This window comes from Labrus mixtus, chromosome 3, assembly GCF_963584025.1.
Source record: "Labrus mixtus chromosome 3, fLabMix1.1, whole genome shotgun sequence".
In the NCBI taxonomy this organism is placed as follows: domain Eukaryota; kingdom Metazoa; phylum Chordata; class Actinopteri; order Labriformes; family Labridae; genus Labrus; species Labrus mixtus.
Genome location: NC_083614.1, coordinates 7,598,160 through 7,614,933, shown reverse-complemented (window position 1 = coordinate 7,614,933; position 16,774 = coordinate 7,598,160). Strand labels below are relative to the sequence as shown.

At 38.5% G+C, this 16,774-nt stretch overlaps 1 protein-coding gene across 4 annotated transcripts in view; it reads left to right on the top strand.

Moving 5' to 3' along the window:
* The window catches only part of lpp (LIM domain containing preferred translocation partner in lipoma), a 182,118-nt gene that overhangs the window by 138,345 nt on the left and 26,999 nt on the right, over positions 1–16,774 (top strand). For all 4 annotated transcript variants that reach the window (XM_061030555.1, XM_061030552.1, XM_061030553.1 and 1 more), the window contains one exon: positions 3,770–3,939. In XM_061030555.1, the coding sequence (XP_060886538.1) occupies positions 3,770–3,939 (170 nt within the window). The remainder of the gene's footprint in view (positions 1–3,769; positions 3,940–16,774) is intronic.

Sequence of the window (16,774 nt, the reverse complement as noted above, 5' to 3'; positions counted from 1 at the left end):
ACATGGAAATATACACATTTTTACCATTTTAGACTCCACATTTATCAACTGATTGAATGATAAAGAGGCACTCACAAATATTTAAATTAATATTCATTAGTTATTTTTCAAGAAATGATTATGCAACACTTTGAATAATAGAGTCGATAAGACGTCTTTCAAAACAGTTCTCTAGATTCAGATGTTTAAAATGAAAATATTTGCTGATGTTTGTAATATGTAAAGTCAAAAGAGGTCAGACAACGCGATCAATAGCAAGACTCTTTATTTTCAATTAAGTAAATTTGATACATTTGATAATTGTTTGCTTTACAGATTTACAATGAGTCAGATTTTACACCAAAAGGACAAAAACTATTCTTTATGATTTGATTTTGTGATTGTGATTCAATTCCTTTGTTTTTATGATAGTAAACTGAAAATCTGTTCCTAATATCCTAAAACGTGTCGTGTCTGATGAGAGATCATCAATGACAGTGTCACTTTTGTAGTCTCTTGAAAACAATGTATTTCATTGAATAATTTCTCTTCATTTTGATTGACATGTATACATAAATAAACATACAACAGTGTAAAGGCTGTAAACCTGCTCCGCTCTGCTGCTCTTTGTAACATGATGATGTGTGGGCTGTGGATGTGTGTGTGAGCAGCCTGCCATGACATGTCTGTGGAAATTCATACTGTATGTGTCTATTTGTATATGTACTCATCTTCATGTGTGGCATGTCTCTGTCTGACGCAAAGACATTTATTTTTTCATTGTGTATGTATTTCTGTGTGTGTATGTATAGGTATGTGTGTGTGTGTGTACTGTACACACAGCCGTGCACAAATAGCTCCTGAAGGCCCTCGCGATCACAGACTGCCAAAAGGAAAAGGATTTCCGAGAGGTTTCCTTCTCGCTATTTAAAGTGGGAGCCCTGTGGGACATGTTTGGCATTCTCATCCACTCACTGAAGATGGCCTGTGATCTAAAGCCACTAACAGGCTCGGCATGCTCCGTCTCTGTCTCTCGCTCGCTCTCTCTCCCTTTCTCTTTCCCTCTGGCTCTCTGAAGTGATTACCCTGCTTGTGATTCCACTGACACCCACATGCCCCCCTGAGACGTGCCTTCACCAGTTTGTTTAATCTGCCTCCCTGTACAGTAGGTAACGCAGCCATAATTGAGGTGTGGATGGAGCCGTGGGAACACATGAAACCAATAGCAGGTTTTATGAAAAACCTGTCTGCGCTACAAGTCGCTCTGGATGACAGCAGTCGCTAAATTAGTGAACCAAACGATGTCATGTAATCGCCTTTAACTGCAATCTGACAGTCGTTTGTTCCCTAATGTGTCCCCAGTCAATACACGATGATTCCTGTACTGAAAGAGTCACAAATATTGCTTCTTTAATAAGGATTTTGACATGTTTCTGGAAAAGTTGTATATCAAGTCATTTGTGAAAGAACTTTTCTCAGTTTCCACCACGGCTGACAGTGAGATAATGAGTAATCTGAGATTAGAAAACCATTAGCAGGGTCTCACAGCCAAGCACATATTTGATCTCAACAACATATGAACTCCAAACGTTGTTTCTGATACCTGAGACAGATTCTGCTTTACACTCTGTTTGAATTTTTTGATATGAAAACAGAAAGTGGAACTGTGAAAATGCAAGCATCAGATACTCTATCTCCCCCCGGTTAGTGTCTCGCCTCTGTCTGTAACACGCCTGAACCGCTCTGTTCAGAAACATACAGAGTGTCAATCAACGCCCAAATCAGCCGTTAGATGAAGCACACACAAAAAAAAGAGAAAAGTAACAAAAAACTGATCCATACAACTGAACTTGAATTAATTAAATAAAACCGTGTATCACGCTTCCTCTGCGAGATTACATCTGTCCTCAGATGTGTAAAAAATAAAACATTGTCAGATATCTTTTGAAAGCCTATTATTGTAAGATACCAGTAATTAAATTGACAGTGTTATTAATTGGGTTGAAGATAAGTTGCATTGAGTCGAGGACATCTTAAACTCAATTAAAGATATCTCTGAGTCAATTAAAGATATTCAAATGCCATGTCCCGCAGTATGCAATCAGGCTCTTTCTGGCGCAATAATATCAGTTCACTTGTGCCCCTTTTACAAAGACTTTAGTTATACTTCTAAAGTTTTCTTTTTATCACTTAAAGCCTGATTTTCTTCTTCTTTTTTTGAAAGATGTCGTCCATGTCACACTTTAGTGATGTCTATAGTTTCTTTAATGTGGCATGATTATAGTATTTAATCCTCCCTTATCCAGTGTTTGAAATAGAAATGAAGATTAGGCACTTCTGACAGCAGGAACTGAAGCTATTAAAGGGGTAGTTCAACATTTTGGGAATCATTTGGTGTGAGTTGAATCATGGACAACAGCTCGGGGGGTTAAAGCTGTGGTTGAACACATACCAGGAGGCACACAACCCTTCAGGCAGAAATGATCCAAAACATTTAACACAAACATCTTCAACCTTAACACTTGATCTGTCTTAAGCCACTGATCACTTGACATTTGATTATGCTTTAAGTTAGGCTTGTTTATCAATCAAAATAACCAACCGTGACACTGCTGATTTTCTCTTCTTGTTTGTGTATTTTTTTTTTAAATTTAATAAATTTTTTGCCGCCTGCAGAAAAGGCGCAGCACTCATTGTCCTTTTTCTGAGCCGATGCCTTTTTTGAGCGGCCGCTCCAAGTACTTGTAGTTGAAAATCTTTCAACTTTTCAGAATGGCACTGTTGTCACCGGCACTCTTTTCAACCAACTTTTTAAACTACTGTACAAGGGGATGATATTCTGAAATGTTTGTCTCCTACAGATCGTGTACCCACTCCTCCTTGCTCTGTGTCCGATCCATGTCATTAAGCTTCTCATCCAAACTAAGAGTGAAGGAACTGTAACATGTTCATTCCTTCTGTCAAAATCAGCTTTTTTAAAAGGGTGTGTATGTGACTTCTGGGGCTTTTGCAGCCAACCTCAAGTGGACACTTTAGGAACTGCAGTTTTTTGTATTCCCGCATCAGCTTGGCTTTTTAACTCAGGAGGTTGCCGCTTGGTTTGTGCTGGAAACCTTTATCTTTTCATACTGTTTTTTCTCTTCCTTCTTTTGTGCTGTTAAAACAGGAGAGGTTTATGGCCATGCAAATGTTCAAATCACTCCAACTCTGAATCATTCAGTGTGGCAAAGAAAACTTTCATTGTTTGATTTTAAATTGTCATTTTAAAGCTTTCCTCTTAATAAGTAAGTCTTAAATAAGTAATAAGTAGTCTATAATAATAATGTAAGTAGTCTACATTGATATTCAAAATGTGTATATGTTTCTTCTCAGATAAAACTATCTAGGTATCAAAATATATTTAATTATACACACATGATTTTAAGAAATGTGTTAGCAAGATACACACACAAATGAATTGGACTATCATAGCTTTTTATCGGACTGGGTTCAAGCGGTTGTATCACTGACCTAAAAGGTTGTGACAGATTCACTGCACACTGTACAATGTTTCCTATAAGGTCACACTGCTACCTTCACCAGAGAATCTGCAAGTATAAGCAAACAAAGTCACGCAGCTCTCTTATGTAACTCTTTACCTGATATGATATTTCATTTTCATCTCTGTAGTTTATTTTTTTTTTCAGTGACTGGAATGTGACTGTTTCCAGATGAATGTGATCTATTTTTAATATTTGTGGCTTTTTATGATGATTGTGTTCTAACCCTCCCCTCCTCTTCCTCTCCTCAGGGCGCTGTGCCAGCTGTGGAGAGAACGTAGTGGGTGAAGGCACCGGCTGCACCGCCATGGACCAGGTCTTTCATGTCGACTGCTTTGTCTGCATGACCTGCAGCACCAAGCTGCGTGGCAAGCCTTTCTTCGCCGTGGAGAAGAAGGCGTACTGTGAACCCTGCTATGTTGTGAGTAACTTTTTTTTCTCTCCATCACATCATCTTGCCTCATCGCCTGGTCTTAGCGAACTCTGGTTATTTATGTGTCCATGGTCCATAAGTGCACATAATGATATCAGGGGTGGGTACATTGGCTGCCCTGTGCCAGGAATGTTCATATATATATTCTCCTCAGGCAACCACATTTCATTTCTTCAAAGTCCACCGTGCTGCCACCCTCACCACACACATCTTCATTTCCCCTATTTTGTCTTTGTTTTGTTTTTGTTTTTGGTCAAATCATTAAACCGTCTTTCTTCATTTTATGAAAGTGATTTCTTGGAGTTACACAGGGAGAGGAGCATTAGCCTCAATACATTTTTCTCTGACGTCATGCTCATGGCGGCAAGCTCAAGTAATGTTATAATGATATACTGCTGTATTCCTGCTACAAGTAGTACAAACATAGACTGTATGAAACATGGACGTAGTCTCAGTCATTCCACCCATTGATTTCTGAAGAAGCGCTATGAAGCCCAATGATGGCGGTCAACATAATGGAAATTCTATCACAACCTAACTTTTTATCATCTAGCGACAGGCAAAGAGGTGGAGCTATGTCCGGCCTTAAGCGTCCTGACACACAGCTACAACAGGATCACCTGTTAATCAAGTGAGCCACTCAGCCATTAATATAATCAAAACAGATTTGTTTTTTTTTAATCACCCCTTGTACAGTTATCACTACAAAGTAAAACATAGCCAAAATCTGTTTGGCATTTACACATTGGTTCTTTTTTTGCAGCCAATCCCAAGTGGACACTTGAAGAACTGCAGGTTTTTTGATACAGGAGGTTTCCTGTATGAACAAAAAGAAATCTGACAAACTATAACTATTTCTTCAGTTTTTAATTGATCAGATACTGAAAATGCAATACATATTCAAAATCCAACGGGATATGAGGCCATATACGTTAGATCAATGTATTTTAGAGCCAATAAGCTTCATTTGGACAATAGCTAACGACATCATTCAAACAATTCCTAGATTATCTTACTGTAAAATAGGAATGTATCTCCTGTATAACTTTGAAACATTATTATTTATTTGGAAGTTGCTAAGTGCCAACGTAAGCTGTTGCTTGATTAGCTTATGGGTTGTTTACTTTGAAATATGGCCAAAAGCTTTTCCTGCTATTGATCAATCAGGAAGCAGTTGATAACAATCTATCAGGTTCTCTTTGTTAATTCAAAATGCAAACCCTAAACACAATAGCATTACATATTCCTTAACATTACAGTATTTTTGCTCCTCACCCTTAGCATGTCGTCAGTGGAAATGGCTTCCATCTGAATATGGTAGACGTGGAAGATGCAGTAAATAATGTTAACTACAAGATCGGTGTTCAGTGGTTTTTGTTTGATATCAACGTTTAGGCATTTTTAATGTTTCAGCAGGCGCTACTACAAACTTAAGCAAAAGAGCTAGCCAGCTAGTAACAACTCACTGTCGCACTGTTAGCAGTTAGCTTGTAGCTAGCAAAAGGCACATATTTTCATCCACAGGCAGTAAAGAGAATATTGAACTTAAACCGAATTACGGATGAAAACCTACGTGTCAGAAAAGTTTTTGCTAACAATTTAGCCATGTCGACTTCCATAGAAATCTCGATTGATCTGTTAGGCTGTTATCACTAAGCGGTGATGCATGATACATTATTTTCTGAGGATTATCAGATAAGTCTTGGCTGGTGAATCCGATGATTATATTGTTTCATTTGCATTTCATTCAGAGAGCTGTGGCATACAAATCAGTGAATGATAAGATGTCAGACATGTCTAAGTTTACATGAGTGTTAAAATCATGAAGGAACATGGTGTAGATGAGATTAACTCTGAGGTGATTCTGTCTGGTTTCTTTCCTCATTTTTGCTCTTTAAATCACTCTTCTGCTCAGAAGTTGACCAGATTGAAGAAAGGACTGACAGTAAGTTATCACAGAAGTTATTTTTTGATTTCTGGTGTTTAGTTCCTACAAAAAGATAAAATAAAAAAAACTTTGACCTGTTTTCCTGTCACGATGTTGCGCAACACACTTGTAAGTATATCCTTGCACAATATTGTTCCGGAGAGACACATCATCTCGCAATACCATACGGAAATCATTTTGCAGAAGTATTTCCCTCATTCAGTTTCATTGGAAAATGGTTAAGAATTGTCCTCAGTCAAGTCCCTGTATGTGACCTGTTCAAAGTTTCATATTGTAAGCAATACCCCGGGTAATTTTGTAGGTCATGAAACTGAGACTAGAAGCAGCTGTGGAAGGCAATATCTTTAAGGTATTTCCCTTGTTTAAATTTAGAAGTAATTTTAGACTCTTGGATTCGTTTGTTTGTGGCCAATCTCATCAGATTACCAAATAAAGCCAGACAGAAAACGTCTACATTAAAATGGATCTGGAACACATTTTAAGAATTAGTCTGTGCACAGATGATTGGAGGTAAAACTCTGTATTTGATAAAGTAGGCTTGTGTAAAGTTTGTCTCAAGAGGTAGCCGTGCTAAATCACAAAAACTGCCTTAAGTGATGTCAGTTAAGTCACTGTTGGTTGTGGTTCAAGACTTTAAAGTTGCATTGTGGGCAACACGGGCATATTGTATCGACAAGGATTAATCATATTTCATAAGAAAGACTTTATCACCACTTCTGTTGCTTGATATAATCATTTTGTACAAACCCATGTAAAAAGTTGCTGCTCGCTTACAAAACAGCTACAAAAACAGCCCCTCCTTAACTAAACTCTATCATCCAGGTCTACACTTGTCTAATCCAACCTTCACAGGGCCCTAAGTCTCTAGCTAGACTTTTCTGCATTGTCGCCCCCTGGTGGTTGAACGAACTACCAAGCTTCATTTGATCTGCAGAGTCCCTTTGCACCTTTAAGAAAAAGCTAAAGACCCAGCTCTTTCATGAATACCTACATGATGATGATGATGATGATGATGGTTTCGTTGGTGATGATTGTGGTTTGATAATGACGTTGATGATATTTATGATGGTTTTGATGATGATTAGAACTCTAAAGAACAGCTGTTGATGTCGTGCTTCCCCTCTGTGCACTGCCTGTTAGGACTCGTGTCCAATGATCGGACTCATATCTGTTAGATTACAATTACTGAACGTTGTTTCCTCATTTCTCGATCCTTGCTTGTGTTGTTCCTACTCTCTGATGTATGTCGCTTTGGATAATAGCGTCTACTAAATCAATTGTAGAATTTAGAGCCTGACTGCGATATGATTGTTGAGACACATGCTGATACAGATTTCAAAGGAAAAAATAGCCAGAAAATACCCATAAAGCATCTGATGTAGTGGCTTTTTCTTTTCCTTTTCTATGTGTATTGTGTACTGATTTTAAACAAATATGTACATGCAGATGTACTCAAAATGCTTTATGTAAAGATAGAACTATATTAAAGGACATCTTACATTAACAACCAACAAGTAGTGTAAACCACTGCCTGTTGAGCTGTGAAGCTCTGCTACATTTGCAGCAGACAGTGCTGAAAGTATTCTCAAGTATGTACAATTTTGAAACCATCTCTAAATTATCCCCTTAGGCACTGTTTACTGCACTAATTGTTTTTTGGTATGATGTCACTTCTCCTCCTGACCATGCCCTCTCAGTGGGACGAGGTGGTAAAACAAGATACCGCTGCCTAGGACTAATAACAGAAAAGATGGCACTTTTCCACTGATTTAAAGCCATACTAAACACATTCTTCTGCTGCAAAAACTGGATACAATTCTTTAAAAAAGACTAGAACCGGTACTAATGTTAGGTATTTTGGTTTTTGGTTTTGAAAAAAGTTGACAGTATTTTATATCCTTATAGATTTGAACTCATAAGGTAAATGTTGATTTTTCTGAACCAGAACATATTAACAAGTATGAACTCGTACACTTTGTACAATTTCCCTTCACATGAATAGCAGGAAATGTCTTAATATGCACTTTACCAGTAAAGACTTGAAGCCAAACTACATTACATTTAAACTAGTGGCAGGCCATCTCCTAAATCACCCTTTTCAGAGGCACTCACTGTGATTGTAGTTGTCTTGTCTGGAAGTTCTCCAACTCTGATACATGCGCTAAAGAGAGACGGGATAATTTAAGAACTTTATTTATGCATTTCATCAGCATAAATGTTCTTCTGGCACAAGATCAAAAGGATGGGGGAAATCTGAATTTCTTAATGAAAGTAATTTCTTCTTCTTTTATTCCCATCCTCAGGGTCATACGCCTCTGTACGATTAGAGAATGAACGTGAGGGTTGAGTCTCTGAAGAGAAATGTCATCTCCCAGAGAAAGAGAGAAAAACTTCAAGTTAGCCTTCAAGTCAGTCGGTCTAGGAATCACTGAGAGCAAATGAACATAAATCACACAGTAGAAATATGTTTTTAGACTTAAGGCTCCTGTACTGTTCTCCCAACCCAACCTGCCTCATTATAGTTACAGCTAAATAAACCCTGATCAACTCTGTGTTTTCTATTTGATTTTATAGAAATGTTGTAAATGGAATAATGAAATGGGTCTTTAATCAGTAGGAAAGTAAACAAATGTTTGGTCAGTTATTTATTTGCTCACTTGCCTGGAGTTGGATGAGATGATTGATACAAGGCTCATGTTTATATACTTGATAATGAGCTTAAGCAGGGGGTTAGCTTAGCTTAGCATAAAGACTGGTAGCAAAGAGGAAACAGTTAGCCTGAAATCTTTCAAACATTTGAAAAACTTTTGAACCATATATCCACTTTGAATGTGGCCTTTACAACATGAAGGACAAATGTGCGATTACATTCATGTTATATGGAAAAGAAGCCCGATGCCCGTTTCTGACTTTTTGCTGTTGCTCAAAAACTCAAGGGTATAACTTCTGGGATTCAGGAGACTTCAAGAGAAGAATGGAGGCGGCAGTAGCTCAGTCTGTAGGGACTTGGGTTGGGGACCGTAGGGCCGCCAGTTTATATTCCGGTGCAGACCAAAGTATGGAAGTTGGTCTGGTTGCTGGAGAGGTGCCAGGTCACTTCCCAGCACTGCCGATGTGTCCTTGAGCAAGGCACTGAACCCAAACTGTTATGGCACGTTCCCTGTGTAGCAGTGTGTAGCAGCCCCACTCTGACATCACTCAATGAATGCATGTCCACAGGTCATGTTTGTGCAAGTTTGTAACTCGGGCTTATGTGTGTGAGACGCTTGTCTCTCAATAAAACCAGAATTTCCCCTCTGGATAAATAAAGTATGTGAAATAGAAACAAAATCATTAAATTCAATTAAATTAAAGAGCAGAGGAGAAGATATATAATATTATAGAGGTAATAGACTTTGTCTTGAGCAATCATCAGAAGGGAGAATGATGAACATTCAGAGCCTGACAGCTGGTACACATATGAAGAGTCGGAACTGGACACAATCCATTTGAAGACAAAAGTTAGAAATGGAGGCTGAGCGGTATCAAAAAATTGTGCAACTCTGACAATGCTACTTTATTATGCATTCAAATGTGTAACTGTGCCATTTAGATAAAAAATGTGGAAATAAAAAAACATAAAGTCCTAAGCCACAAGGCCTGGAAATGCCTACATTTTATTCTGAAATAACAACAATACAAAATTAAATTTAAAAACTTGACACCTTAATTTCTGTCTCTAAGTAAACTACACTTAATTTGTATAGTTTTAGGGTTCCCCTTTAAATTCACATTTTACCAGTCAGTTTAAAGTGTGTTTTCTTGATTCTTTTTTTCACAAATTCAGTGGTTTACAGATCGAAATGAGTAATAGCTTTATTAAAACGAATGAATCAAACTGAACGACAGATCAATGTTAGTTATCTTAAACAAAGTAGTATTAACCTTGTTGAACCTGGTTTTATATATCCCCCCTATGTTTTATGTCTCGTGAGTGTGAAATAGATTCTGCTCACACCCTGTGGCGGTGTATTACATTTGATGTAAAACACCTTACAGGTAAAACAGGTCCCTGAGGAAACTGAGTGTGTAGAATCTCTGTAACAGTATGCAAAAATCCATTCATCCCTTTTGCCAGGAATTACAGGAATACATTTTGCACGCCACGCTGATTGCCATCCAATAAAGTTTTCTTCCATGTATCAAAGTAGGCGATCAGCGGCACCCCTTATCTGTCTGAGATTCTACATATTCTGTGGAACAATGCTGGCATTTGCATTAGTAACATCTATCTCTTCCGCTGGCTGATTTGCCTCATTCACACTGTTTGTCTAGATATCGTTAATTCCTTTTAGTAATGTGCAGGAACTCACCCACATCTGTTATCCTCACCCGTCTACTTCCTCATTTTGCAACCTGCTATCTCTCCGTCTAACCAACCTCAGTCACACCACCGGCCCACAAACTGCAGCGAGGCAATCAGCCTTTGTCCCTCGCTGGCTTCCCTCCACACACAACTAATCACTGCTTATTTGAATACACAACCATGCTGATAAACTCCACAGATGCACAATTAAAGCCCCGTTTTGCATGGAGCGCCTGTAATTGTGTTAATATGACAACATTGGATTGCCATTATTCTTGTTCTTGCTCTCACAGCCGGAGGTTTCCCAGCTTCGTGTTTACACACATGATGAGACTCTAAGTGTGAGTGTGTTTGCAAACACCACCCAGCAGGCCGTCCATCACTGTTACAGAGAAACAGCAGTTTTGAGTTTTAATGCCACAAAGTCTTTTCCAAGAATGCTTTCATGTGAAACATTTTCCCACAGATTCAAAGTATTGCTGACAGTTTCCTGCAAAGTGAAAACAAATGATTCACAGGGCGTTTAAATACACAAACATGAGAGAAATCTACGGGGCTGGACAGGAGGGCAACTGTGTTTCCATTGCCTACAGTCTCTTATAATTAAAAACCTGATTATGTCATTTGATATATGATGATTCACTGTATGATCTGCACTATAATTCAAACAGCTATATTAGACGCAATCTGGTTTGGGGGTCTCCCAGATGGAACACAATTGAAATCTTGTGAGATGATTTCCATTGAGTTCAGCAAAGTAAACATTCAGTTTCTGTGCAGCTGTGTAGCTCTTTGTAGTACCATCAGTTTTTGCCATGTGTTTTTTTGTAATCCTGCTAGCTACCGGTACGCTAGTTGAGCTCTCAGCCTACGTAAACGTTGATAGTTGTGAAGTACAGACTCACAGCCCATGAACTATTTACAGAGAGTCGCTCTGCCCACCTCCACTGGTCACTTGTTGCCTTTAATTCAGTTTTTTTCCATCAAACCAGCACGCCACAAGGTTTTTTTGTCTTATCAGTATACTGTTGAAAGAAATCTGTGCACACCTGAGTGTGACAGGTGAACTTAAAAGACAATGAGAAAGGCTCCCGCACACTGTCTCGCTTGATGCTGACATATTTATTTGATAATACGACATTTTGGTCTTACTGACCTTCATCAATTTGAATATGTTTATATATATATATATTATATAGTTAGACTTAAATGTTGTATGATGAAATGAATATGTCAGCATAAAGTGAGACCGTGTGCGGGAGCCTATCTCATTGTCTTATCAGTATAGCTGCATTTAAATACATAATGATGTCATAATGAGGGAGAAAAATAGTTAAAAAGTTTCTCAGCCTGGTCCACATCACCATATATCCCAGCATTAGTGAAGCAAAGGAAATGATTGCCATGAACATAAATGGAGGCCTACACATTTCTGACTATTTATATCTCGTGAAGTGATTAAAAAGCATGCATGGGGAAGTTTACACTTATTCTTCTTCTGCAGAACAATTACAGTGAAGTATAGTCTGAATTTAATTCTTAGATTTAAAAGTGTAAAAAGTCGACCAATTGAAACTGAATCTATTGACAATCTATAACATAAAAGTGCAACAGACAAATATAGGAAGTACAAATAATGGAGATGTTTTTGAAGGTGAAGCTTTGTGGCCTTTTTGTGTTCTTGAAGGATGTGATCTCAGATGAAGCTTACTGAAAGCAGGATATGAGAGTCAATATGTGAAAGAAGAGCACTCCACTTGAGAAGGAAAGTGGCGCCATTTCACAGTGCAGGAGCACACTGAGTGTCAGCGTTGTGTGCGAGCTTCAGCGTCATGTGTTCTCAACATGTTCTGCTATGTGATCAGGAGTGGACTGTTATTGTCTTCCATTTTCGCCTGGACCTCTTTCTCTGTTTCTCTAAGACGTGGTTGTAATGGGAAAAAAACGTTTAATCCTCAAGATCTTCATGACATCGAAACCTTTTTTGACACCTTTAATGTGCTGCGATTTTTCTGCAGGAACCATTCAATGTTTATTCTTTATAAACATCTGAACGAAGTACTTTTCATTGTCACTGGTCACTGACTCACTAGATTTGTAATTGGTATAGAAACCCTTTTTGTATACCCCAAAAACCATGCCAGTTTTAGGGTGAAAAATCAGTGCCAGAGTATCTAAGCAAGAACCTAAACACAAACAAAACACCTGCATGACTCTGAAAACATAATATTTCTATAGGTAAGGGCTTATTGTAGCGATATCTCTCCATCAGGGAGAAAAAGATATTTTGACACTTGACACTTAGTCTTGTCGGCTGTCGTGTTTCTTCTCCTTACGTTTTTTCTTGTACCAATGATCCCACCTAAAGGATCAGATTTTAGCCCCTACAAACGCTGACTCTAATGACAACACTTGAGGAAATGAATAGGATAATAAGAAGATCCCCTTGTGGCCATGAAGGGCTATACACAACTTTTACAAACAGGCACGAGTAGTCCCCAAGACCTAAGAACATAGCATTATTTAATCAAATCTGTCGACTGTAGAAGACATGGATGCAGTCTCAGTGACGTCGGCCATTGGTTTCTGAAAAGGCGTTATGAAAAAAGGCCGGTAAGAGCTGTTGAAATTCTATGTCCAGCTGACTTTGGATCAATCTACAGATGTGGGATGGCTGGCATTAAGCCCCCTAGCAAACAGGCAAAACCACTTTTTAAGAACATTTTTGAATAATTCTCAGGATTAATAAAGTCAAGCTAGATGATTTTCATTTTATAAAAACACCCCGTATAGTTAATACAGAAATGAGGTATAGAGACCAAAACTGTTTCTTAATCCGACTGTAAACATGTTTATTTCAACTGTACAAATTGTGCATTTATGTATGGACTCTATAAGGGTTTCTTGGCTTTTGCAGCCAGCCTCAAGTGGACACTTGAAGAACTGCAGTTTTTTGCACTTTGACATTGACTGCAGCATTTTAACACCAAAGTTGCCTCTTGATCAAATCACAGAGTCAGATCCTCATTTAATAAAAAACAAAACATAGATCAGTGATCTCACACTGACAATGACGTCGGACTGACAATTTTTTATCAAGGGGGGCTAGAACCGAGCGTTACATGCGGCTAATGCTACAGTGCACATAGATGTGCCTAAACATGCACAGGACACTTGGAAAACACACCAAAGAGCATATAAAACCAGAAAAAGCAGAATATGGGACCTTTAAAATCTTCATTTCAGGTTCCTTACCCCTCCGCACAGAAACAGTTCGGCATATTTCTGTCATCAGACATATTTCTGTCAAGAGGCAGCTTCATACAATAGAAACACAATGGAGGGTGATGAATTGTTTTCCAATCCTGTGTGGGCAGGATTGAATTTTGCTCTGTCCTTAAACCTCTAAAAAAATGCTTCATGTATTTCAGAATTCACTCAACGATATCAGCCTTACTATTTGTGCAAGAACCACAAGAACTGTATGAATGAACATTATTTGATTACTGGCCGTAATACAAGCTGACTTTTATTTCACTGTAAATTTAAGTCGTGGAAAAGCAGTATTTTCTTTTAATCACTCAATCAAAGGATATATGACAGTAAATAAAGACTCGTATTAAGATGTTGACTCGTCTTGACTAGTCTTTGTACCTCATAAAGAGTTCAAGCTCAAATGGTGTTGGTCAGTTGCATTACAGAAGTCTCAGATCTATTTGAATTGACGCTCTAAGAAATGAAAAAGTCATTTCTGTGTCCTTTGAGTGTAACCATGTGAGTATATTGGTTAACTGAGCTGAGAGAAACAGGGACTCTTCTCAGTCTGATAGCTCCTCTGGTCTTTGGAGAAGTTCATGTGAGGGACTCGGTGTCACTGAGGTTAATTGCTTACCCAGAGTACCATGACTACTGTCCTTAAGTCCTTTCTATGTTGTCCATATCTGCAGCCTTATTAGTTCAAATGCAAAGTCCCACTGGAAGTTTTTTTGTCCCAGGTAGTTTCCTGTAGAAAGAGCTCATTTGCTGCCCTTTGCTCGGAGCTCTATGATGGTAAGCAGATCCATTCAGTCTCTTTAACTGACACCAGCGGATGGTTAAAGGAGTTCTAGACAATGCTCAGTTGGTTGTTTGAGGCTAAATCACATCCCCACTTTACTGTTTATACCACCACTTCCCATGAATATAGATCATTCAAAGTGCAGCCAGTTTCAGCGTACTGTAATGAGACTGATGTTAGTAACACAAGGTCACTCCAGGAGCTCCGCTTCATATTGAAAGAGCAGTAATAAAGAGATAGGGATTTGCCCACACAAAAAACTTAATCTATTTCCGCCTCTTTTGACAGAATTTCAGTGACCACCAAGGTCACGGACGCACAGTTGCTTGAATGTAATTACGTTCATTATCTGCTGTTGTACTTGGGCTCAGTTATTTAAAATAAATGGGCTTTGGTCTCATCGGCTTCTCTCTCCCGAATATTTCCTATTGTGCTTTTGTAAAGGAAGACGTTCACACAGCGGCCCTGACCTGCCAGTCACCAGGAAACGTTCATGATTGACTGATGAGCTTTTACCCTCCGAGGCAGTTTGTCTGTCTTGGAAAGTGGTGATGTCAGTCTCGCTGGTCACCCATTCATGCCGCCTGTTTTGTGGTTTAACTCCAGTACCAGGGTGCTTCTTTTAGGTATCATTAATTTTCACAAGCAGATCCACAGTTTGTAGCACAAACTCTTCACATGACTCATGAAGGCAAGACATGTTTATTTCTACAGCACATTTCAGCAACAAGGCCTTTCAAAGTGATTCACACAGAACATCAAAAGCATCAAGACACAAAGAGAAAAAGAAACGTTAAAATAGAACATTTTAAAATCACCAAAACAACAATAACAATCACGGAGAAGATTAAGAAAATATAAATACAGAAATATGACATTAAGAGAAATGAAGACATTGAAATCTAAAATGTATACACCATACTTTGTTGGGTCTGTCACTAATAGTGGACGATTACTCTAATAGTCAGCTCTGCACACACATAAGAATTGAGTGCTCTGAAGTCGCTGATCACTGAGTCTTACTGTCCCACCAGACACAGATTCACCTGCTGGTCTCGCCTAATGGAAATGGCTTCTGTTTGGCTATCCACCTCAGAACGTCTTTCCGAGGACTTAGGCTCACAGTTTGCTCCGTCTGTGTCAAGTCACAGCTCACAGGCTGGCTCAGATCTCCAGGTACCCAGGGGCCCCTTACATAGCCCAACTCTCACCTATTGCAACTTCCAATGCCTAGAATCTTTATAATAATTAATTAGAAATAAAAATTATTGAAATAAAATAAGAAAGTAAGAAGTAAGAAAAACATTTGCCAGTTTGACCCCATTTTAAAGACAACATGCTGCCTCTTCAGACTCTTGGTAAAGGGCTTTCAGGGTCATTCCTGTATTTTAAAATGTGGGCCCTCAATTTTGGATTTAAATGACCAACAGGTACTAAAAGTTTAATAACTTCTTCAGGAGATCACTTCAGCCTACAGACACAAACAAGACGTAACTGGTGGAACATATCCTTTGAGGCAAATGTGCTCTATCACGGTACAGTTCATCCAGTAAAAGTGCTGGTTTTATGACTTACAGACCCAGATTGTGTAATAAAAACAAAAACATCAAATGAAAACATTATGGAAAAGGATTTCTACACACACAGACCTTTTGGATAACGTGTTAGACCCTTCTTTTGAAACAAGCCACATCTATTATGTTGCTCTCCTCAAAGCCACCACACTCCATGAACAAAAACAATTGTTTTACTTTGCACAACACGACAGTTCATTGTCTACTGTTGGCCCAATGTGTTTGTGTTTTTTGTTTTATTTTCTGTTATGCAATCAGTGTGTTGAATCTGAGTTAACCATATCAAACACCAAAGTCACACAATAACACAAACACTTAACCAGGAAAGGAAGCTGTACACCAGCAACTCTTGTGTTCTTCAAGGAAAAATAATGTTGTTTTTTTATAATGGAGTCTGGTGGCCTTACAGAGAGTGACGATTTAACTACAGACAGACAGGTGAAAGAATTAGCACAAAGTCATGGAATATGGTCGACACATTCAGCTTCTGCCGGTCACAGAGAAGCTGGTATGAATGCAAGCCAATCTAACAATGTCAATTCAAACAGACATTGTAACCTTACCAGCTCTTTAGAGCGTTATTTAAAACCTGCAGTAATCAAACAGTCTATCTAAACATGATGTGAGGTATTGAGGGAGGGGTCAGTCTGATAGTGATGTAGGGACACCTTAGGAAATAATGATTGGATTAGGGCTGTCAAACGGATAAAAAATGTAATCTCAAGTAATCGCCAAATTTCAATAGTTAATTTTCAATTAATCACGTCTGTCATTCTGGTCAGCCTTGCACCTAATTATGGATAACACGTATCATTCAATGTGTTATAAAAGAATTCCCCCCGTACAGTGTTGCTCATTAGGACATTAACTCATCAGATCAATATCGTCTTTTGTACCAG